Source organism: Cydia splendana, chromosome 18 (genome assembly GCF_910591565.1).
Source record: "Cydia splendana chromosome 18, ilCydSple1.2, whole genome shotgun sequence".
Lineage (NCBI taxonomy): Eukaryota > Metazoa > Arthropoda > Insecta > Lepidoptera > Tortricidae > Cydia > Cydia splendana.
Window position 1 is genome coordinate 9,291,114 of NC_085977.1, and position 24,138 is coordinate 9,315,251.

Here is a 24,138-nt window from a genome sequence, read left to right on the forward strand (position 1 = left end):
CCAGTTATATACTAGATTCATGAATCCGGTGCATATTTATATGACAAATTAAGCTATGACACGTAACAAACCAACCCTCAATATTTGAGGCTACACTTAAATTTCTAAAAAAACCTCCATACCCGCGGTATGACGCGTCTAATCATTAAAATAAGGTAGAAAATCAAATATACAATAATGTATGTCAATCACAAATGGTACCCTACTGTATTATCACACAATAATAAAATAGTAGCTTACTTGGACGGCGTAGGTGAGCCCTGCTTGGTGTCGTCAATGGTGACCGTCTTTTTGGAGGGCGGCGGGTCGCCGGTAGTTTTGAAGTCGCTCCCGCCGAACATGTTCCACGTCACACTCATCTCGCACAACGTATATCTGTTAACAATTGCAATTTTTTGTCAATATTTAGTACCTATATTTCCCGCCGTAGAAAAATCGCTTCTATTGTAATAAGTTCGACAATTAACTAACTTAAAACTGGTAGTGCGAAGGTCAAAGTGAAGAAGTTCTTGAACATATACACAAGTCCAGGCCTATTCAGTTGACGATCGGCTTTTCAAGGAGGTTTATCTCGCTGAGATTTAGTGCAATATTAATCTTTATCTATATTGCAATAGGTTCCAGAATTAACCTTAAAACTGGTAGAGGGACGCTCTTCGGTGCCTTAAGCACGTCGCTACGCGCCGCGGGTACAGTGAAGTGGTTCTCGAACATGTACACGGGCCCGGGGCCTATCCAGTTGATGACCGGCTCGTCGAGGTTATTGTCCTCTCAGTTTCTGTGCAATATTCATCTTTAATCATATAGAAATAGGTTCTAGAATTGACTAACCTCAAAACTGGTAGAGGGAAGCTCTTCGGTGCTTTAAGTACGTCGCTGCGGGCCGCTGGTACAGTGAAGTGGTTCTCGAACATGTACACGGGCCCGGGGCCTATCCAGTTGACGACCGGCTCGTCGAGGTCATTGTCCTCGCAGTACGGCTGAGACTCGATGATGCAGTATTCGTCGTCGGTGTTGCTGCCGTCGCCGCCGGATTTGACCTAAAGAATAAATTATTGCAAATATATAAGCATTTCTTAATGTTTCGTTTGTTTAATTTTCATAAAATATTACAGGTCGCTATGCTGTGTGTGTAGCTGACAATGCAATGTCAGTCCAGTCTTTAAGAAAATAGTTAATAATGCAACGAAATTTTATAAACATAGCCCAAAGATGTCAACTGACGCGCGCGGCTACAGCCTAATAACAACCTTCGTGCATTCACACAAGGTTCACAATAACGCAGCGCACAGGATAGGCACTACAATTTTTACAAAGGTACCCTTCCAAAATGGCGTTGGGTATAGAACTCATTCATAAACAAAGGAATAAGGGTGGTATTCCACATATCCAATTGTTTTGTCCAACGTGTATTGCGTCTCACCTTTTGCTTAATGAGATAGTGAGACGCAATGACATTGGACCAAGATATTGTACAGATGAAATACCACACTAAGCAAAGTCCTTAGTAAAATCCCATACCTTTTTCCGTTTAGGTTTCTTCGGCGTAGTCTTAGGCGTGGATGTCGGGTCGCCCAGATCCTTAGCCACCTGCACCATAGTGGGCTTAGCTTCAAGCGCCTCATCCACTGGACGGAAGTCCTCGGAGTCGAAAGACTTGGGCTCGCATTCTTCAAGTAAGTCCAGGGGCCGTTTGGAGTTGGACTCGTCGGGGAAGAAGAATATCTCGACACCTTCTTTTTCGGTTGAACTGTGGAGGTCGTCGTCATCGACTGTAACAATGTTTTAGTCGGTTGAAAAAATTAATTCTCCCTAGTATAGTTGAATTATCGAGAAGATGGAATTGCATTTGTAGTGGTTGTATGCTGATAGTACAAGAAAATAGAAAATTCAAATATAGAATGCCTGTAAACAAACAATACTACTACATATGCAATTCCACGCTCTCGATGATTCAACTATAATTTTTATTATTATTAAGCCCTTTATTCCTTAAATATATAATTCTAATTGCTAAATTAAATTTTATTTTATTTCTAATTTAAGGACCCCTTTTGGGTATAGGCCTCCTCCAATCTTTTCCAGTATATCCTATTTTTTGCATCATGGGTCCAATTAGGCCCAGTTATTGAGACAATATCGTCTATCCACCTTGTCTGTGGTCTCCCACGGTGTCTGGTACCTTGAGGTCCTTGCCATTCTGTGACCGTCTTTGTCCATCTTTGGTCTTCTAATCTGGCTAAGTGACCTGCCCATTTCCACTTTAGGGATCTCGAGTAATCAAGCGCATCTATGACCCTGGTTATTTTTCTTATATCTGAACATCTTTTTCTGTCCTTAAGTTTTATGTTGAGTATGCTTCTCTCTATGCTTCTTTGACATACCTGGATGTCGTTCATTGTCTTGGTATTGTAGATCCATGTTTGGCATGCATAGGTGAGGCTAGGAAGTATACATGTGTTAAGGACCTTTCGCTTTAGTCTCATAGGCAGGTTAGATTTTAGAATTTCTTTATGACTCCAGAACTTTTTCCATGTGATGTTAATCCGTCTGTTTATTTCTTCATAGTGTCTGCTCTTTCTAAATGTTATTTGCTTTCCCAAGTATATATATTCTTCTACATATTCTAGATGTTTTTGGTTTGCATGTATAGGGATTTGAAGTCCGTTGCTCATTACTTTAGTTTTGGCAGTGTTCAGTTCTAGGCCAATACTTTTGCTGACGTTGCAGAGTTCGTTTATCATTTCTTGTAGCTGTATTGGGTTTTCGGATAAGACTATGATATCGTCTGCAAACCTCAAGTGACTTAGATATTTTCCATTTATAGATATTCCTTTTCTTGACCAATCCAATTTTTCGAATATGTGTTGAAGTACAGATATAAATATTTTGGGCGATAGGGGGTCACCCTGTTTTACTCCTCGCTTTATTTTTATAGCTGGTCCTGTTTTATCTAGTTTCACTCTACTTGTACTTTTTTCGTATATATTTTTCAATATGTCTATGTATGTTTGGTGGACTTTTTGTTGTTGTAGGGCTTCCCATATGCTTATGTGGTTGATTGAGTCAAACGCTTTCATGTAATCAATGAAACACAGGTATACTATAATACCCAATAAAAAATATAGATAAGATAAATACTTAAATACATAGAAAACCATAACTCAGGAACAAATACCTGTGACAAACACACAATAAAAAAAAGTTTTTTCTTTTGATTATTTTTTGTGACAAACACACTAATAAATGCTCTTACCGGGATTCTAGCCCGAGACCTCCTGCTACCCCAACTACGATAGAAGGCTGTTTAATATTGTATTTGAAAATGTTATTAACCTAGGATTTAGTAAGAAATGTATTTTGTTCGACGATTTATTAAAATCAGCAATGTCGTTTATATGTATACAAAATATTTGTTTTAATAAATAGTTTGTGGATAGTGTATTTTGATCCGTCTTTCTCTCATGTTAATATTAAAAATCAGGCCCATTTCATCTAATATCTGATCTCCACATTATGTAATTAAGGATCTTTAATATAATTTTTATGTTCATGTTGAATACTTACGCGTATCGTTGGGACTTTCTTTCATCGCTTCTGCCATCATGTCGTTGACCTGCTGTATTTCGCTGGGCGACAGTTCACGTATTTCTTCTATTGGTCTGTCTTCTAGTCCTTAAACAAAATGGTTACAGTGAAACAAACAGTTTTGGTAAAATTAATGACAAACCGAAATATAACATGATACTGTTCAGACAGACATATTGTGTATTGTAGTTCTAGAAGGTGTTTTTCACCACACCAGCCCGGAAAGGCTTACTTTGCACTTCAAAAACTGATAGCAAAGTTGCATTTTATTCACATGTGAGGCAAAGTAATCAAATGCAAATTTTGAGTTGTTTTCTTATGTTTGCTGGTAGAATTGACTTTTAAATGATGATGTTGGATTATAAATATTTGATAACATTCATTTGGATTTGATTTGGTTTGAGTTTGATATTTTACATTTCATATTTGCTTCGAGTTTTTGTGGTGAAAAATTTTGTGTTTCACTCGGGGGCAAAGTTGTTGTTTAACCCTCGTGCTTTCTCGTGCCTCGCAACGCTCAAGATTCCATTTTTCGAACCACTCGCTACGCTCGTGGTTCAATTTTGGAATCTTTCGCTTGCTCGGGTATCAATAGTAGCACGAGCGGTTAAACAACAACTTTGCCCCCTTGTAAAACAAATAACTATTAAGAGTGTCCAATTTCTTTGTCCAATGTCATTGCTACTCACTCTCTCATTAAGCAAAATGTGTAACGCGATACACACTGTACAAAGATATTGGACAGATGGAATACCACCCTATGACAATAATAATGTTTCCTGTCAAACAATCATTATAGCCTGTATCTTTAGGTATTTAAATAAAAGTAAACAAAATCTACCCTCAAATGGCTTCTTAAGCCAGTTGAAGGTAGATGAAAACATTACATGATCAAAAAAATGTAAGGTTAAAGTCAGGTCGTTCAGTGACAGATCTAGGCGGTTTTGTATTTGGTTGGTTAACCAATAAATGTTATACCTACCCGAAAATGTACAAATTGTTTGTTTACTTTTATTTAAATACCTAAAGATACAGAGTATAGATAGCAGAGTCCCAGCTGGTGTATAGGGTGACCAAGTTGTTTGACAATAAAAAAACCCTTTAGGTTGTAAGTTCAGAGTGTCGGTCGAGCAGCAGGCACACCAAACACTCACCGACTAGAGGCTCGGGCTGGTCGGAGCATATGCTGGTGTGCCGCGAGGAGCGGTCGAAGGGCGGCTGCGAGTCGCCGTCGGACGCCGCGTACGTCAGCAGCCGACACAGCGCCGAGGCGGAGTCCCAGCACGTGTATAGGGTGACCATGTTGTTCGATGCGCTGAGATCTACTTGAGGTTGTTCTTTGGACTGGAGACAAGGAATTTTGATCATTTATCATATAATAATAATTAGTCCAGATAAATGGTATTTAATCGCAAAACACAATTGTGATATACAATCCACTTATCACACAATAATCCATATTAATATCATATTGTAATACACAATCGGCAGCAGACGTTGCTAAGCGGTCGAGGTGGTGATGATCTTGCGCACGCTCTAGTACCCCAAACAGTATAAGCAGTAAACAGTTGTGATAAGAACTTTTTGAACGCCGTTCCCGCTTAATGAATGACTTCTGATGCTAATGCGTATTAGCCTTCAAGTTGAACTTTCACATGTGACGAGATTAAGGTGCTGTCTAAAACCAGCAAGGTCGGACTAAATGTATTGGCTTTGGAAATAAATCAATTAGCCAGATATCTACTCATAAAAAACCGGCCAAGTGCGAGTCGCACTCACGCACGAAGGGTTCCGTACCATTACGCAAAAACGGCAGAAATATCACGTTTGTTGTATGGGAGCCCCGCTTAAATATTTATTATATTGTTTTTAGTATTTGTTGTTATAGCGGCAAAATAAATACATCGTCTGTGAAAATTTCAATTTCATGAGATACAGCCTGGTGACAGACAGACAGACGGACAGCGGAGTCTTAGTAATAGGGTCCCGTTTTTACCCTATGGATTACGGAACAGCTCAAACAGCCCCACATCCACCACACAAACGTAATCCTTATGCACGTCAGGTAACTTGTCGTCGTCTTGCGGTATATGAGTGTTCGGTTTAACGTTCACGTGGGAGAGGAACAAGGTGCATTCTTGAGCGAGGAAGCGTAGACTAGACGTGTTCGTTTCTGGGATTATGTTGCTTGAGGCGCTGAAGTTGCCTAAATGTATTGGCTTTGGAAATAAATCAACTTGCCAGATATCTACTCATAAAAAACAGTACTTACGCTATTGACTTTATCCTCCATCCTCAGCGACAGCTCAAACAGCCCGACATCCACCACACAAACGTAATCCTTATGCACGTCAGGTAACTTGTCGTCGTCTTGCGGTATGTGAGTGTTAGGTTTAACGTTCACATGGGACAGGAACAAGGTGCATTCTTGAGCGAGGAAGCGTAGACTAGACGTGTTCGTTTCTGGGATTATGTTGCTTGAGACGCTGAAGTTGCCGAGGGTCACAACGGTGCGGATTGGTAGGTAGAGTGGTCTGAAAAATTTAAGTTTTGAGCGTTCATTCAAAGATCATTAGGTACTCTATGCTTATTGTGAGTGGATAAAATACGGCACCTGTTGAGAAAAGGTCGCAGCGGCGCTGAGATAAGTCTTTCTCAGTCCAGCATTAAAATTCTCGCATTTATGTAGATATAACGCGACTTATGTATGAATGTACGCATACTTATACTTACTTACTTATTATACTTACTTAACATTAGACAATAGGATTAGCCGTCGGGCTCTATTAGAAAGCTACGAACTATATTAGGTCCTCATTTTTCAGTTTTGTTTTTGTCATGAAATAAATTGATAAAGGATTAGTCGTGCGAAAGACGAGATATATTTTGTCTTTTTCTGTGATGTGGTGACGAAATGGATTTTTACGAATGACCCACGGGTTTTGAATTCAAAATGTTCACCTGTAGTCCACGGCGCAGTCGGATATGTGCACGTGCAGCTCGGACAGCACCGTGGCGGGCGTGTAGCCGGGCACGGGGTAGTCCAACACGTCGATGACGTCCATCAGTTGGGACAGCCAGGCGATGCCCTTGTCGCCACGGTGTCGCAGTGTCGCTTGTTCCAAGCCCAGGGCTATGCAGATCGTCTAAAACAAAACACAATCTGTACATTGGCCGCGGAGTGACGCTTTCTATTTGAAAAAATTGAGACTGTCTAATAATTTAAAACATAGTCAAATTTTAAGAAGAAGAAGTAACACAATTTTAACACATTCAACACCAAGAACCCGACTGTCGGGTACACTGTTCGTAGCGACTACGCGCTACATACGACGAAACCGTGGCTACGCGCTACGAGCGTAACCCGTAGCACTTAGTGGTATTGAATGTGTTAAGAACTTCATTCTTAATATTGCGTGTTAAGCGGAGTACTATTTTATGAAAATATTTACTTATCTGATTATTGTCCGCTATTTCGTAACATTCTGATATCAAATCTTATTTTACCTTTAAACCAGGAGTTTCAGAATCAGGCTCCACTTTCAGAGCCATAGAGAACATGTCCTTATTCTGATGTCGCTCCTTGATGATGACTCCCTTGCCGGACGGATAGATGGTACTCTTCAGATGTGGAGGCAGCGTCTTGCCGTATAATCTGAGGCCTGGCTTTTCGGATGGGATTGTCAGGAGAGCTAGAAAGTGATAATTTTGATATCTTTCCTATGGTGTTATGGTATAAGAGTCAAATTGGTATATCAATTTAATACAAAAATGTCCAGGTAGGTAGAATTTTACCGTTCAATATGTCTATTATAGTAACCGAATGATATTAAATGACATTTCTGCACAACAACGTACATAGTTTTAAGCCCAGTTGGCTTTGGTTGCTTACTATGTACAAGACTTTTTTTTATAAATTCGTGTATCTGAATTAGAATCAGAATCATCGCATTTATTCGTGATAAACTATAACATACACAAGTATAGGAACACCAAAGAAATTTAAACATAACAAAACATCTCTTCAATCGTCTAATGGTGCGTCCAGATCAGGCGAATATCTATATCACTAACGCGTCGTTAGGAAACCGCTCGCGCGCAGCAGCGCGTTTATCTGATTACGATGAGCACGTAGTTGTAAACACAATAAAAGAGCGCATTCACGGCGCCTTCGCCAGGTCTAGACGAACCTTTAGCCAGAAAGCCTAGCGTTGTATTGAATTATAAACCTTCTTACCTTCGTGATAGAGTGTAACTTTCCCTGCGCGCATGCACAGTTGCGCAGTCTTGGGCTGCCCGTTGAGGCCGCTCACTTCGCACATGGTCAGGTTGTGAGCTTCGAGTACCAATTCACCCATCTGACCGGGTACTACCCGTTTATTCGCATCCTGATAATAGACACAAATTGGGTAAGTTTGTTTTTGCTTTATTAAAAAACCGGCCAAGTGCGAGTCAGACTCGCGCACGAAGGACCCTATTACTAAGACTCCGCTGTCCGTCCGTCCGTCCGTCCGTCTGTCACCAGGCTGTATCTCACGAACCGTGATAGCTAGACAGTTGAAATTTTCACAGATGATGTATTTATGTTGCCGCTATAACAACAAATACTAAAAACAGAACAAAATTAAGATTTAAGTGGGGCTCCCATAGAACAAACGTGATTTTTGACCGAAGTTAAGCAACGTCGGGCGGGGTCAGTACTTGGATGGGTGACCGTTTTTTTTTGTCGTTTTTTAGGGTTCCGTACCCAAAAGGTAAAACGGGACCCTATTACTAAGACTTCGCTGTCCGTCCGTCCGTCCGTCCGTCCGTCTGTCTGTCACCTGGCTGTATCTCAAGAACCGTGATAGCTAGACAGTTGAAATTTTCACAGATGATGTATTTCTGTTGCCGCTATAACAACAAATACTAAAAACAGAATAAAATAAAGATTTAAATGGGGCTCCCATACAACAAACGTGATTTTTGACCAAAGTTAAGCAACGTCGGGCGTGGTCAGTACTTGGATGGGTGACCGTTTTTTTTTTGCATTTTTTTCCGTTTTTTTTTTTTTGCATTTTTTTCCGTTTTTTTTTCATTATGGTACGGAACCTTTCGTGCGCGAGTCCGACTCGCACTTGCCCGGTTTTTTACATTATGGTGAACCCTTCGTGCGCGATTCCGACTCGCACTTGCCCGGTTTTTTCATACTATATACTGAACTTTCACCCTATACATGAGAATAACAGCGCCCTCTTGACAATGATCATATATTACTGGTCAGACTTCATAAAAATATACAAATACAAATGTTTTATTTCGAAAATAAAATTATAACAATATTACATTTATGCTGGCCACCACACTAGGCATAGCCTGTCCTGTGGTGGACGAATATATAGCCTGACTTACCCGCACTGGTGCGTAAATAGTAAGCAATCCTTTTCCGACGTTGAAAGTGAGACAAAAGTTGTGCGTCTCCTTCTTTTCGTACAGACTGGGCTTGTTAACGCCGAGTCCCTTCTTTAGTTTGTTATCGTATGTAGAATAGTACAAGTTTTCTTCTTCCGAAGCTGAGCTTCCAGAGTCTGAATCTAAATGCGAAAAAATATTTTTGAAATATTACATTAATTAGCAGTATAACAGTCAGTAATCTAGGCTAGGTAGTATAAAGTGAAGATTGCATATTCATTTACATATTACGCCTGTTTAAAATATTAACTAACCCAATCATCATAATTCAAACTTTTAAATATTTATTTGAAATGGAGTAATTCGACAGAACATGAAATTTTATGAGAAGTAACGAGAGAAGACCTCGTAAACGAATAAATGCAGTTCCACTGTTTCGTTGAATTTTAGAAAACAAGAAATTTTAAAACCCAGTTTTCTATGTATTAAAAATAGATAACAGAGCCCGTCTAAAAAGACTCTGCACAGACATCGCAGTAACAAAGTGAGGAAATATCACTATAAACGTAATATTTTAGAGTGGGACTTCTCTCTTCTGAAATCTCTATTGTATTTTATCTTCTTTCTTTTTACAACACAAGCCTTATTGAGCTTGCCGTGGGACTAAATTGATATATTGTGTAAAATTGTCCTATAATATTTATTATTTCTATTGATAAATGATAATGTAACAGTTACCATATCCAGATCCCTTGCACATCCCGAAAGCCGGGTAGATGGTGCCGTACATGAGCGGGCTGATCTCAAACGGATCTATTATCTGAGGCTCCCACAGCAACAGATCAGAGTTGATCCGGTTATAAATTATTTCGTACAGCTGCTTTGATCTGTAAAAAAGCATGTTATGTTACCTAACACTTATGATTCTGAAAAAAACTTTTAACATCTCCTCGAGTCCTAGCCTAGCCATAGACAATGTTTCAGGTTTTTTTTACTTTCCATACATTTTAGATCTAGAGGTAACTTTTCTGCAATGTATTGTAAAATTTAAGGCACAATGTCACGATTTAAATGTTGTTACGATGAAGACGATCGTTTCGTTCTTTGTCAATACTTACTCGAGTTGTAGACTAAGTATGGGCAGATTGAAGTCCAGGTGGATGGAAGAGTGTTCTATGGCACTGTTACTGAAGTCATTCATCTCCTCCTCATTTCCTGGAACTATTAATTCTTCATCTTGACCTGTGAAACACAATACTCTATTCAGATAAACTGTAATCTCACTTTAAATACTACGTCTTAGCAGGGGTAACTAAATATCCCCTCCTCATATTCATAAACGCATTACAAGCCTGAATTAGTTATGAATGGCTTGTCTTTATCTGTCATTTCGACTTATGTATTTGTAAGAAAGGGATAAAATATAATTTAAATAATTCAGGCTCGTACATTTTCAAAATACCACAATATGGAAGGAGGGGACAAGGTTATTTACTAAATGGTGTTGTCAAAGAAATCAAGTCACATAAAAAAGTAAAATTCTGGTTATCAACTTATTTGAAAGGTAATATACACTGGGCAACTAGGCTGAAGCTAAATGTGGCCTGTAATATAGATAGATAGGTACTTATTCTTTGAAATCTTTGGAATATGGTGTTTATCCCAAATAGGCAAGTCTAAAATGAGTTTATGGAATCCTTTTTTACTGATGTGTACTTACCGTGCGGACTGCCCTCATGTTTCGTAAAGCTCTGATGTGCAGTTTTCTTGGCACTAAACGGGCTAGGCTGGGAGCTGTGTAAGTTGTTCATTATGTACATTGAAGTGGTCATAGGGTTGGTGCTGACGGGCTCAAACGCTGCCTCTTCGTGGAGCGAGTCGAATGGGCCCTTGGGCGTTTTACTTGGCTTGAAAGTTAGAGTAATCCTAAAAAAAATATTTATTAATTACCATAACTTATAAACGGAAACTTCTATCTTGAAATGTAAGATATTATTAATAGAAACTTACATTGGCAATGGTGCTGTGATATCACCTTTTAGGACATCCCCAGCAAATGCGTCGTCCATAGTAGTTTTAGCTATGTGAGTACCTGAAGATGTTTCGTTTTCCTAAAAAAGAATGTCATTAAATTAAAAGTGAACAGTGATAAAATCATAATTATATGACAATTGAGCCAAGTTGATGTGTAAACGAAGATGCACTTATTTGACCTTTTCCACAAATGATATAAATTCCATGTGGTGTAAGTTCTATAGTTCGTTTTTGTTAGCATTAGAAAAAAAAGGTAAACAATCTTGATGTCTTTTAATTGAAAAACACATTTTAAAAATAAGTCACGGCAAATATGTAACAAGTATGAATCTAATACGATCATTTGTATTCTTCTGCTTTCATAAGTAATTGTTACTGATTTTGAAAACGCGTTTTCTAATTAAAAGACGTCAAGATCGCTTACCTTTTTTCTAATGCTATAAAAACGAACTATAGCTACGACAATCAACACGTTCGTGGTAGTTTGTTTCACACTAGCACTGAGAGCTCATAGTGCAAAAACATTATGTGAACTTATCGAGAGTTCAACCTGCCCGTTTACTGCTGTAATAAAGTTCTTCATGTAATAGTCTCTTCGATGTTATTTATGTTTATATTTTTTCAGACTTACATGATAGTACAGATCCAGACTCATAGCTTTAACCGTGACCGTGGTCGGCTGCGGGCGACCGCTGGGTGTCTGCTGCGAGTTGATGTTCACTTTCTGGAACTTGAACACGAGGAAGTCGGGTCGCACGCGGCGCACCTCGCGGCTGATGCCTGGTCGGAGGTCCACTACTGGGAACCTGAGAAAAGCGTTAAACATTGTTACTAAAGATCTAGTGAACAATCTTTTGCCATCGTATTTTCTCGGAACGATCGTAATTGTTATGCTACTTCAGTCAACCTCAGTCCTTTTTGTACTGATTGTGAGACTGACTGAAATAGCAGAACACATTCGTGCGTTTCCGTGAAAATAAGATGGTAAAGGATTGTTCACTACATCAGCTGTACTTGGGTTGTACACATGCAAAGAAACCGGGGGAAAACGGTAGAACGATAATGACTTACGCAGATAAACAAAATGTTTTGTATTTTTTCAAAAGTTAATGATAACTTACATCGCCTCAAGTCATCCCCTAACTACTTAGGCCTGTACCAAAATTGTGGAAATTTGTTTTACCGAGGTTCTTATTTTTGGATGGGACCCCATTTACTATAAGCTACCACAAAATTAAGGCTTTCTACTGTCCTAATTCGGTCCACAATATGTCCCGATAAGTTACCATTACCACTAAATTAAGACGTCTCTGCTGTCTTAATTTCCGTTTATATTAAAATGTCGAATGTAAGTTGGGTTGTTTAGCTTCATTCAGTGATAAAAGGTTTGGTAACAGTACAGCATTATGAATACCTTAATGTAGCGTTAAGGTCCGGGCAGTGCAGCGTACAGTTGAACTGATTCTGCACGTTGTTCGGCGGCGGCGAGGCTGTGCTGGACGGCCCGTTGAAGAACGTGGCCGACATTCGCTCTATTATTGTCAGTTCCACGTCTATGTAGCATGGAAGACATTTTACCCTGTAATTAAATACAATTGTCTGTGACGTTCCAAGCTCGCTCGCGTGGAACGATAGATTAAGCCAGGAGACCTCTGACTAGCATCTTAAAGCTGTGAATTAAATACAGTCGTCTGTCTCTGACAAAATTGATGTTGAATGACCATTGTCTGTAATCATTCCTGTGAGTAAACCATTCATTATTGGCCACCTGTCAACGAATTTGTAATGATTTTCTTAGGTATCATGTAAGAGTTTATTTATACAAAGATTGTGGCAAGCAAGCGTACTGTCCCCAATCTGTGTACATTACATACTATGCACGTAAAATTGTTATTATTTTTATGCCAGGCGCTCACGATTCGACGTATACCCAAAAAAAATAAATGTATGAAAAATAAGATATAAGACCATTTTTGAGATATTAATCGATTTATTTAGAGGTACGTAACAGGTACCTTCATCTGTTATTTAAATTATATCTTGAAATGGCGGATATCAGCGGATCCAGGCGTGGTCCGGCTGCAGATTTTACTCCCAAGCCAGACCCCTTTTAAACACATATATCTGCCAAAGTACGGTGGTAAGTAAGGTACATTAAGGGTACATTTCACCATCTTAATCTGAGCGCAATCAGGCGAGGTGATCCAGCTGTGGAGGATCACACAGAAAAACGTACCAACGGAACGTTTGCGAGAACTTTTCCTCTGAAACCAGTAACTAAATTGTAGTATGAATAAAATGGTGGACTTACACAACATCTGTTGTGGGATAGACGAGCTTCTTCTCGCCAGCGACCCGCATGTATTTGGAAGTTTGTTTGATGTTGATCCTGATGTCGGGTCTCGGCGGCGCTTTGGCGTCCTCATCATCTGTTCGACACAGACATTTCAAGTGTTACTTCCTAAAACCTAGATTATTTCCCATTTGTGTCGCGACTAAAAGTATGGCTCGATTAGTAATTCATTTAATAACAAATCTCTGCAATTTTCACTACCGATTGTATTTTTATTTGTACTAGTTATAAAGACTTTAAAGTAGATTTTAAAGAGCAGGGCCCCGTTTCTCAAAAGCTTGTAACTTATAATACAAGTAGAAGTCCCTTTCTAACAAAAGCTGTCAAAAAGTGACATCCGATTGTATAACAAGTTACCAGTTACAAATTTCAGTTTAATTACTTACAAGGATAAAGATACAATTATATACAGATACCGGCACAGGGAGAAATAATAAATTGGCTGAACTAAGATTCTAAGAATCTCCTGCTACTTGATTTAAAAACTTAACCCACCTTTGGCTTCGAACCGCAGCAGGTCAAAGCAGTCAGACTCCGTAGTGCCACTTTCTGATTTGTAATACAGACATTCCTGTATCAGTAGTTGTTGTATGGCTGCTTCGCAGACGGTCTGACTGCCTCGCGTCGTGACCTTTTCGCTTCCGTCTAACGTCATCTCTGAGGCCATGAGCCTGGACAGGAAAATAGTAAAGAAACTTTTAAAGTGTTGCGTTATTTTGTTTGATAAATATTTGCGTTGGCTGTCTTATGTGACATATACATACATTTAGGTACGTGTTTATGTATGTTCGAAAATTATTTTACTGTAGATAATCTTATTCCTCGTTTTTAGGGTTCCGTACCCAAAGGGTAAAACGGGACCCTATTACTAAGACTCCGCTGTCCGTCCGTCCGTCCGTCTGTCACCAGGCTGTATCTCACGAACCGTGATAGCTAGACAGTTGAAATTTTCACAGATGATGTAGGTATTTCTGTTGCCGCTATAACAACAAATACTAAAAACAGAATAAAATAAAGATTTAAGTTGGGCTCCCATACAACAAACGTTATTTTTGACCGAAGTTAAGCAACGTCGGGCGGGGTCAGCAGGTACTTGGATGGGTGACCGTTTTTTGCATTATGGTACGGAACCCTTCGTGCGCGAGTCCGACTCGCACTTGCCCGGTTTTTTTCGTTTTGGTTACTTTATTATTATCGCTTCTGAACACTAGTCCTTTACTTATACTGAGAATGCTATAGATGTTGCAGTCAAAAGTGTGAACTGGTCAAAAGAACTTTTAACCGACAAAAACAGGCAAAACTGCTTTTGACTGAGCATGTTGGTCAATAGTACATTATTGTCCAGGCTCGGAAGTAGCTACTTGCAGGCTGAGGATTCGTTTTAAACGGACGACCTTGGGAGTCCGTTTAATTGAATCCGAAGCCAGCAAGTAGCCTTCCAGCCGAGTCATATATAGTGCTTTTCTCAAAAATGGTGCAAGAAATATAAATATCATAGAAATATTTTACAAAAGCAACGTTCTTACGTATATATTTTCACAGAAAAAAGTAGAAACAATTGAAAAAATTAGCTTTGCCGCCTTTTTATTTTTTTAATAAAAAAATAGAAGTGTATTTTTCTGCCGAAAATACGTCAACCTATTTGAGACAGCTAAATAGTCGCGGTACTAATCATCTGTTTGGCTGTTTAATGGGCCTGTGCCTTCATTTGATATGGCCATTTCAACTTTTAAAAAGTTTAGAACTCGACAAATAATGCAATTTGTATGCAACATTGCAGTCCCAAAATCGAGACTGCAATGTTTTTAACTTTTTAATTTTTGACTGACCATAAACTACGCGCTTCGCGACCTATTTTTTAAACGGCAAAGTCGACTTTGCCGTCCATTTTTGTGAAAAAGTAGTTTTACCTGAAAATCATACCTATTTCGGCAGCAGTTTCGTTTTTAGGGCGTAGCAAAAAAATAAACCTAACCTACCTATCTCTGGGAACAGTTTCGTTTTTAGGGCGTAGCAAAAAAAATAATAATTCTAACCTACCTATTTCTGGGAGTACTTTTGACTGATAGTAACAGTCACAATTACTATTAACCAATGATTTTCAGGTAAAACTACTTTTGACCAACATGCTCAGTCAAAAGCAGTTTTGCCTGTTTTTGTCGGTTAAAAGTTCTTTTGACCAGTTCACACTTTTGACTGCGACATAGACACTGACACTGCAAATGTTTTACTAAAAAGTATTTTGCTAGCATTTTCAGAAGCATTAGGTAAAAGAAAAGCGTTCGTAAGTGGCGCTTTCGCGAAATTATCCTACATTTGCTTGTTGATAGATCGATAAAAGAACTAATATATTTTACCTTAAATGGTTTCTACCGGCAGCATCTTGAATAGCCTTGTTAGTCACGGGGATGTCTTGTAAAGTCTCGAAGAACTTATTTGATATCTCTTGCATTTTGCTCGCACTGACAGGTGATATGCAGTCAGAACTTAGCGGAGCGGGGACTAGTATGTCCTGAATAAAAAAAACCACTTCTTTTATTACTAAGTGCCAACCCCTTTGCTCGAAATTTTGTTTATTTTCATGAGGCGTAAGGACGTCTGCTAGCTGGCGCGGTTGCACGGAGCGGGTGAGCAGGTTAACGGAAATAGTTATTTGTACAACAAGAGATCAAAGCTTGATATTTCTTCGAGTGCTTGTTTTGAATCCCGTGCAAGTGAAAGATTCTAAGATTCACGAGCGTAGCGAGGTCACTTGAACGTCGCATTTTGCTCACTGTTTCTAAGAAGCAATGTACCCTTGTTCGAGCTGCTGAGGTGAAAATAGTATTGAGTAACGCTAACTGGTGCGGTCGCGTACGAAAGATTTCACTGCGCACGCTCTGTGCACCTGCACTAGCTAGCGGACGCCCTAATAAGTAAACTGCGCTAAACTCACGTTCATATTCTTTATCCCAAATTACACAATTTTTGTAAATGTCAAAAATCACCTTATCGTTAAGTACCTAATTTATAATTTAGTAATCTGTACGAACCTTATGTAAAAGTACGCAGGACAGCGAGGCAACCCGAAAACTCATGTGAGATACTTCTGCTGTAGGATCGCCATCAATGTGTGGCACTGGAACAAGTAAAAATAAACCTTAAACATCAGGCCGTTAAGTCCAATTTCCCACGTTCGTACATTCACTAGTCATTAAAGATGTTGAATCAAACAAAAAGTGATCTTATTCTTATTGCCTTTAAGGTGAAAATTGATGACTTACCTTTTTTATTCCTTTTAATTCTTGGCTGCACCGTAGGGATGTTAACACTGGACGTCATACTTGCGCTCATCGAGCTTACTGAAGACGAGAAACTCTCGGCCATTTGGCCGGGTGACGTCATGGGATGGAAGTTGTCACCTTCTGGGTCACTTTCTTCTGCAACAGACAAGTTAAGCAGATATTAGGTAAGATTAACTATTAAATGTGGTTTGGTCATCGAATTTTGAGTGTGAAAGTGGTGGGACGTTAGTTCATTTAAATTGATTCTCATCTTCTTGCCTCTCCCGATCTGTTAAGCATCTTACCATGTACGGTCTTGACGAAAAAAAATCTGCCTCATGTACACACATCATTATTAGACTTAATTAAACTGATTTGTTGTTTACAAGTTTAGTATACATCACCTTGCCTACAGATAGTTACACATTTACAGATAATAATAAGAGTCATTGTTCCGCCATTGTCACCCTCAACTCCCCCTCATTAAGACGGCACAAAGTATAAGAATGATTTGTTTTAATTCCTATTTCATAACACAAACAATTTTTTTTTAACTATATTTTCTTACCGAAGCTAGGTCCGGACCAGCCATACATGCCAGTCCTAGGCTTCGCGTTGTCCTTCTCAAAGTTACCCAGCAGCTGAGCCTCTATCAACTGGAAGTCAGCCGGCCGCATCGGCTTGCACTGCAAGTTACTGCCGCTTGGACGAAGCGGTACATTGCTGGAATTATAAAAATAATATGTAACGCTAATTCAATTTAGAATTAAGGTTATGGCCAAAGAAGATATGGAATGATCATTGTACTAAATACCCTCATTAGAAAATAAGGTCTCATTTATACGTCCATAGTGAAGTGTATGGCATTCAGTTCTTTTCGTCGATAAAAATTAAGGGCGAGGCATGAGGCTACGCGGTGGGTTAAACGGTACGTATATAGGCGTAGCTGTGAGTGATAAATAATACCAATAGAATCCTGGTACTCTTGTGATTTTTCAACCAAGGATTGGCAGAATTAATTAAGAGAGGGATAAGAAGCTAAGTTTGCTAATGAATAATAAATGTGTTTGTTTATAAATGGGTATTTACTTAGAATGAATATTACCTTCTATCTTCTAAATCTGGCTGATTCAGTGCATTGACTAGTTCTATCAATGTATGCAACTGCCTAGGAGATATAAATACAATAAATGATCCTAATAACATCTTCAGTTCCACCATTGGCCCTTCAACTTCCTCTGAATGTTTCATTTTGAGAGACAGTTCTTGTTGACCAGTCAATTTAGCGAATAGTATGGGTTCTGGTTGGCTAGCCCTCTCTTCTGGTGTTGCATCCCTAGATAATTCTGGATGAGATGTCACTTCTTCAATAAGTTCTTTGATAGGATCGGATTCTATAGTTGATATGACACTTCTAGTCTCATAAAAAACATCAGAGATCATGCTTTGGTTCGGGTCTGTAGCTTCTGTTTGGCTATTTTCAGCCTTATCTGCTTGAGATGAGACTGATTTTTCAAGAACAAGGCTCCGGGCCATTGTTCGTAGTTTGGACGGAAACTCGTCCGTGTATAGAGTGACACCTTCAAATTTGATCTTTTTGTTCGAGTATGTGGCAACAATGTAGGTTTTAGTTTTTTCGGGGTCAGTGACTTCTGGAGTGGGCTCATTTCCTGCTTCGTCGTAGTAGTCAATCCTGGAATTTCATTTTGTCAGTTAAAAAAAAATACCTTGGTGATTTACGAAACTTACATATACCTAAACCTTTTGTTAAATGTAAGTAGAGTAAAAATCTATGTTATGAATCTTATGACTTTGTGTTGGGTAACAAAAGCCGGCTTACTTAATGATTATACTTTATACAACTAGCTAATAATAGGCAGATATGTTAATAACTTGATATACATAATCATAATGTTGCGACTCTTTGAACGCCACGCCTATTATACATAACGCGCCATTGTAAACTTAATTGGAATTTTAATAACAAAACTTCCGTGAGACACAGACATATTAAATATATTAAGAACGGGTCACTCACGTATTTTAAGTCGAAAAACGCTCGACATGTTTCACTCCGTACCGAGAAGTGTCATCAGGAGCTTGCGTTTAATTGGAATGCATGAAGGTCGATATTACACTGTAACCGTGCGTGTATGTAGATGTGTTTGGCGGTCAATGGGGTAAGTGCTTACATAAATAAATAAAAATTGCGGATTTCGGCATAATATTATCATTGGAGTGACATAAATTACAAGGTTGTCAGCTGATAGTCTAGTAGGCACGCGTGTTATAATCTTATGCGTGAAGGTCGCTACCGATGAGGAAGTTTGCGATAAAGAATATGAATGAATCAATGAAAAATCGAAGAAACCATGTTATTCAATATACTCACTTCTCTATGTGTATTTCTAAGGCAATTCCTTTATTTCCATTCTTGGGAACATGCTCTAATCTTATCTTCGTGTTGACAAAACGGATTTTTACACGACTCAAAACTGCAAAGATAAAAATATGAAATTAAACCATTTTTCTATGGTACCAAACAAGCGATCAACCCGCCCAAATGTGCCATGATTAATTGCTTATCCTCTAGCGGCCCACCATAAACCAAGTGTCAAATTTGAATTAATGTTATTAGAAAATAGAATTGAATTTAATACTGATGTTATATATCAACAATATCGACATACAAGTATTTTAAATAAGTTTATGGCATTGTCTGCTATTATCCCTTTTGAGCAACATGGATGAACTTTGGATGGGTGACCTTTTCATGTTATTGTTTCAGTTGGTAGGTATTGTAAGTAAAATCACTTAAATAATAAAATTATCATCCACAGTGCACATAGTTTAAACGCAACTAAATTTACTTGTGTTATTTATACTACTACATGGCACTGCCAATGAAGTTGACCACTGTACACTTCACACTACTGTTTTTACATTATTTATAAACAAAAGTTAGGTTAAATGTACTGGCATAAATCAATAACTTGAGCTAAAAACTCAATCCCCTTTTTCATAATACAGATTTTTTTCCTCATTGTTAAGAAACTCCATCAGCAATATGTGACAGCTAGGCTAGGCCTAAAACTTGATTCTCTCTTAACCCTTTAATATAATAAGGCATAACAGTGTCCGAAAAGCTGCAAAATTTAAAGAAAACCAGCAAGGATTAAAAGCAACTCATGGAAATAAAAGATACATCTCATAAGTAAACTATGAAAGTAAAATTAGCTCTAATGTACTTACTTGAATCTATGGCATGAGCAAACATCTCTATTCCCTCAACAGGGTTGGTTTCCGTGGGAGCAGCCTCTTTCCGGAGACATTCTTCAGCCAGCTGCATGGATGAGGACATGGAGGACCACATGGACTCCAGCATTGTGGATGCTACGAGCAACAGGTTTCGTTCATGAAGAAAATGCAGATTAGATTAATTTACAACTAACAATGTCAAAATGTATAAGATTATGGGGAAACAATATTATATTTAACAAACAGGAATAAAACCCTGCGTAACTGTCATCCTCAATAGCCTATTACTCCTATTAGTCTATTATGGATAAATTAAACAGATAATTTAAGTATGCAAGGCAATATATATATATTTATGATGAACCTAGAAGATCAAATAGAAATCTAGATAAAATATCACTTAAATGCTAAAAACTTAATAATGTAAATTACTATTATTTGTGAGACTAGATACATATATATTATGTATGGGACTCAACTTTTTAAGCTTGAGTCTTTATTTGGTATCTAAAAATTCCATTCAAATGAATAATTAATTATACAATACCTGGCTCCGTCGGCACTTTGGGCTGGACTGTGAGCGACAAGCCATTGACCTCAACAATGGAGTCATCAGTGAGTAATGTCGACCATGGAATTGTCACGGTGATCTTTTGCATCTGCCCATCAACAATTTCAAGCGGCCAATTTTGTGAGTCCCCCAGCTCATTGATGGCCTAGATGGTTTAAGTAATATATAAGAACATGAGAGGAAGAGTTACAGCTCGGTTTAAGTTTGAGTTTCAATATCATACCTATACCTATAGGGTATGACAATACCCTATATCTCACGACAGTAAATAATTCATGATAAAACTGGTCTGAATAACCTGAATTAGCTGTGAAAGACTGTCAACATCATGTATTCATTTCAATTGTGTCTTAAATGTGCCACTATCATCATAGAGATACTCCTGTACCAGATAAAATAGCTATTATTATATATGTGACGTCCCACGGTCAAAGGTACCTTATGGCGGGTATGGAGTTATGCATACCCCAGTAATCTACAATAGATAAGCTATCGATAACATAAAAGATCAACCTTCTAGGTTGCGTAGTTACAGAGATATGATTTTTTGAAAATAATGTTATGAAATGAGCAACTTTACGATAGAGAAGTTTTAAGTTTAGCCGCCTAAAAAACTATGTTCCTGCTGTAAGTTACATAGTTGACTACAAATAATAATACCTTATATATCTGAGATTTAAAAAATATTGCGACTTGTTCTGTAATGCAAATAGAAACTTTTGATATCGACTGATTTATGTGTATACTAACCAATCTCTTGAAAATAAAGTTTTATTTCATTTTCACGATTGATTGCAATGAGCTCTCAAGATTTAAATTTTATCTATTAGAAAACGACACTGACAGACAGTTTAAGCAAAAAACAATACCGATTTAGAGGTGAAAATGTATTTTCTGACTTTTTCATATAAAATCACAAAATTGAATATTTTTACTTTTAATGTGACTCACAATCAATTTTTCTGAGCACATATGAAAGAAATTCTGTCATTCAAATGAAATAAATCCTAAAACCCCAACTAAATACTATATTTAACCCCTTATGCCAATTTAAACTTACATAACAATAACAGTATTTGCTCCATACATTTACGAAAAGGTACCTTATGGAAATAAATCTAATAATACATCACTACAAAATGTCAATCACATTACAGTTTATCTTTTATGAATAGAAAATATTAATTTACATTAAACTGCCCCAAATTTAATTAGTTCTTCGTCATAATAATCTTAAAAAAGACCAATAATTTGTATGTAATGAAAAGGTACCTTGTGATTAAGTTACATGATGAGGCATGATGATGATGATGGAACAGTTAGGATAAACTAATAATATTTTGGGGTTAACCTGGTATAAATCGTCTATTTCTTATCAATAATATATTTCGGTTGCTATTGAAGATAAGCGGCATTGAGGTTCAATGACCTCAGATATTCCATAAGGTAATGCGTCGGGTATTGGCATTTTTCAGCAAACCAATGGCTGATTTACTGCATGCGACCAAACCAAATGAAGATTATTCTAGTTAAGAAAGACTTGACGAGAGTAACTTTGGTATAATAGCAGGCTACTTGGATTTGTGATGTCGGTCTATGTACGGTTATAATATTTGCGAGGCGCCCTAACCAGAACTGAAATTATCAAATTAGTTTTGCAGAATGCTAATACAGTTCTCTACCAAACTTCTTTTCCCGTATTGACTAGTTTTTTTGGGAATTTTCAATCTTTTTTCCATAAGGTACCTTTTCTACTAAACTCTGAGACGACATTACTAGGCTTATAACTAACTTATAACAAAAATAAAAACAGGTAAACAAACGTTACGCATTAAGGTTTCAGATCACACAATAAAAAAAAATTGAGCATTTTTTCACCTCTTTACAAAACATTTCATATCTCCGAAACTAGAAACCCTCATAAGGTACCTTTTCCCGTGGAACGTCACATATTTTCAAGGAACTAAGATGTGTGACATCAGCAAATATCAGCATATAGACATAACAATCATACATTGAATAAATAATCTAACAGTTTGTGATAACAGGATAAATTGTCTCATGGAAATGTCAATTATGATTATGAAAAGTGTGCTATCAACATTCACAGAACAAAGCAATTTTAGAGCATGTTATTTTATTCTTCCTTAAATCAGTGCTAAAGTTCTTTGTTGAAAATCGAGCACGTGTTGATTTCGCTTATTGCGCACCAACATTTAACGGGCTATTTTTTATATAACTATATTTAATAATAGATTTGGAGTTGTTTAATAAACGGGGTTGGGAATCAACTTAGAGATAAAGGAAATATTTACCTCGCAGTCAAGGCTAACGTCGCACACGGTTCCTGTACCATTGTATAGATCGACACTCAGCTGATCAAGAGTTAGTTTTTCTTCCAGGTAATTGCCCAAATAACGCTGGAGCAGATATCTGCAGGCCCTCTTCTTTATGCTCTCAGTCCCCGGCAGATACCACCGCATCTTTAGGGCTTTGGTATGTACATCACACTACAAATTTTCGCTCAATGAACTTTTGTGCGTAATGACTATTGTGATTTTGCGTGTGATTGTCTTGAGAACGTAAATAAACATAACGTTCCGATTCACTCTTCCAATATGCGTTTAACAATTATTAATAAAATAACTAACTTATAAGCCGCTGCATTCTAATTTTATGATTAATGAAGGGAATAGAAATAAAATAATTAGCGCGTAATATTATGAACAATAAAACACCAGTAAATACGAGTTAAACTATAAAATTTATTTTTGGGTTTTGACAAATTGACACTTGACAATTTTTTCATTCTACCGTTTGAGGCATTGAATAAAACGTTAAGTATTACATATCCAAGAAAACATGAAAATTAAAATTGCCAACGATTTTGGTAGCCCAGAATGTGGAAGTGTTATTTGAAAGCCGTAACAGACTTCCGCACCGTACCGCGATCTTGGTGCGATGCGGCCCACTTAACGATCGTGTGTAAGGTGGTCGCCGTACGTGCGTTAAGGACGCAGCTATAAGTTAGAGCGAGAAAGAGATATTTTGACCGAGGACGAGGTGTGGTGCGGTAGTCTATTACGGCTTTTTTATTTTACGTTTTATTTACGTCAAACGTAGTGATTTAATACCTCGGAGTAAATATCTATGGAGCGGCCATTAACAGGCGTTCCCCTCTGCAAAAAGTCCGCGGCCGCCGGTCAAGGAGGTTATATAAAACTAGTTGCCACACGTCATACGCCATTCAGCAAACGTCAGTCTAAGCGGAATGATAGGAGCAGTGGCGAGAAACTCTCTTACTACGAACAAACGTATAGCAAAGATATTTGTCATAATTAGTTCAGCGGCGTGGCATTGGCGGCAGCACTGTTGAAATGCCAACTTGACATTATGCGTATACGAGCGGCAACCATTTTGAAATACAAAATTTACATAATTCGTGTGCAAATTTTGCAAAATAATAACAGTTTTCTAAAGTTGAGTTTGCTTCTCCTGAGTTTTGTGGTGATTTGAAACAGAAACCCGTACCTACTGTTGTAAAATAGTACAATGGCCGGCAAAAACCGATATTGTGAAATATGCGGTGTCTGAGAAATCACTCGAGGAGGATTCTTTGCCAAATTTCTCAAGGATGAACAGCGGTAAGTCTACAAGTTCCGAAATACAACTACCAGGGA

General features: G+C 38.0%; 1 protein-coding gene across 1 annotated transcript in view; it reads right to left on the reverse strand.

Moving 5' to 3' along the window:
• Positions 1-23,181, reverse strand: part of LOC134799570 (autophagy-related protein 2 homolog A) — a 36,871-nt gene extending 13,690 nt beyond the window's left edge. Inside the window, exons 1-27 of the mRNA XM_063772003.1 lie at positions 22,774-23,181; positions 20,435-20,603; positions 19,882-20,022; positions 19,022-19,124; positions 17,735-18,322; positions 17,198-17,352; positions 16,630-16,785; positions 16,399-16,484; positions 15,724-15,878; positions 13,862-14,037; positions 13,325-13,442; positions 12,428-12,592; positions 11,645-11,819; positions 10,990-11,090; positions 10,700-10,905; positions 10,098-10,221; positions 9,718-9,866; positions 8,980-9,161; positions 7,826-7,976; positions 7,096-7,280; positions 6,550-6,734; positions 5,861-6,122; positions 4,743-4,932; positions 3,568-3,675; positions 1,522-1,772; positions 832-1,040; positions 241-375 (exon numbers count right to left, since the gene is read on the reverse strand). Coding sequence (XP_063628073.1) covers positions 241-375; positions 832-1,040; positions 1,522-1,772; positions 3,568-3,675; positions 4,743-4,932; positions 5,861-6,122; positions 6,550-6,734; positions 7,096-7,280; positions 7,826-7,976; positions 8,980-9,161; positions 9,718-9,866; positions 10,098-10,221; positions 10,700-10,905; positions 10,990-11,090; positions 11,645-11,819; positions 12,428-12,592; positions 13,325-13,442; positions 13,862-14,037; positions 15,724-15,878; positions 16,399-16,484; positions 16,630-16,785; positions 17,198-17,352; positions 17,735-18,322; positions 19,022-19,124; positions 19,882-20,022; positions 20,435-20,603; positions 22,774-22,941 — 4,793 coding nt within the window. The 5' untranslated portion in view covers positions 22,942-23,181. The remainder of the gene's footprint in view (positions 1-240; positions 376-831; positions 1,041-1,521; positions 1,773-3,567; positions 3,676-4,742; positions 4,933-5,860; positions 6,123-6,549; positions 6,735-7,095; positions 7,281-7,825; positions 7,977-8,979; positions 9,162-9,717; positions 9,867-10,097; positions 10,222-10,699; positions 10,906-10,989; positions 11,091-11,644; positions 11,820-12,427; positions 12,593-13,324; positions 13,443-13,861; positions 14,038-15,723; positions 15,879-16,398; positions 16,485-16,629; positions 16,786-17,197; positions 17,353-17,734; positions 18,323-19,021; positions 19,125-19,881; positions 20,023-20,434; positions 20,604-22,773) is intronic.
• Positions 23,182-24,138: the final 957 nt, after the last annotated feature.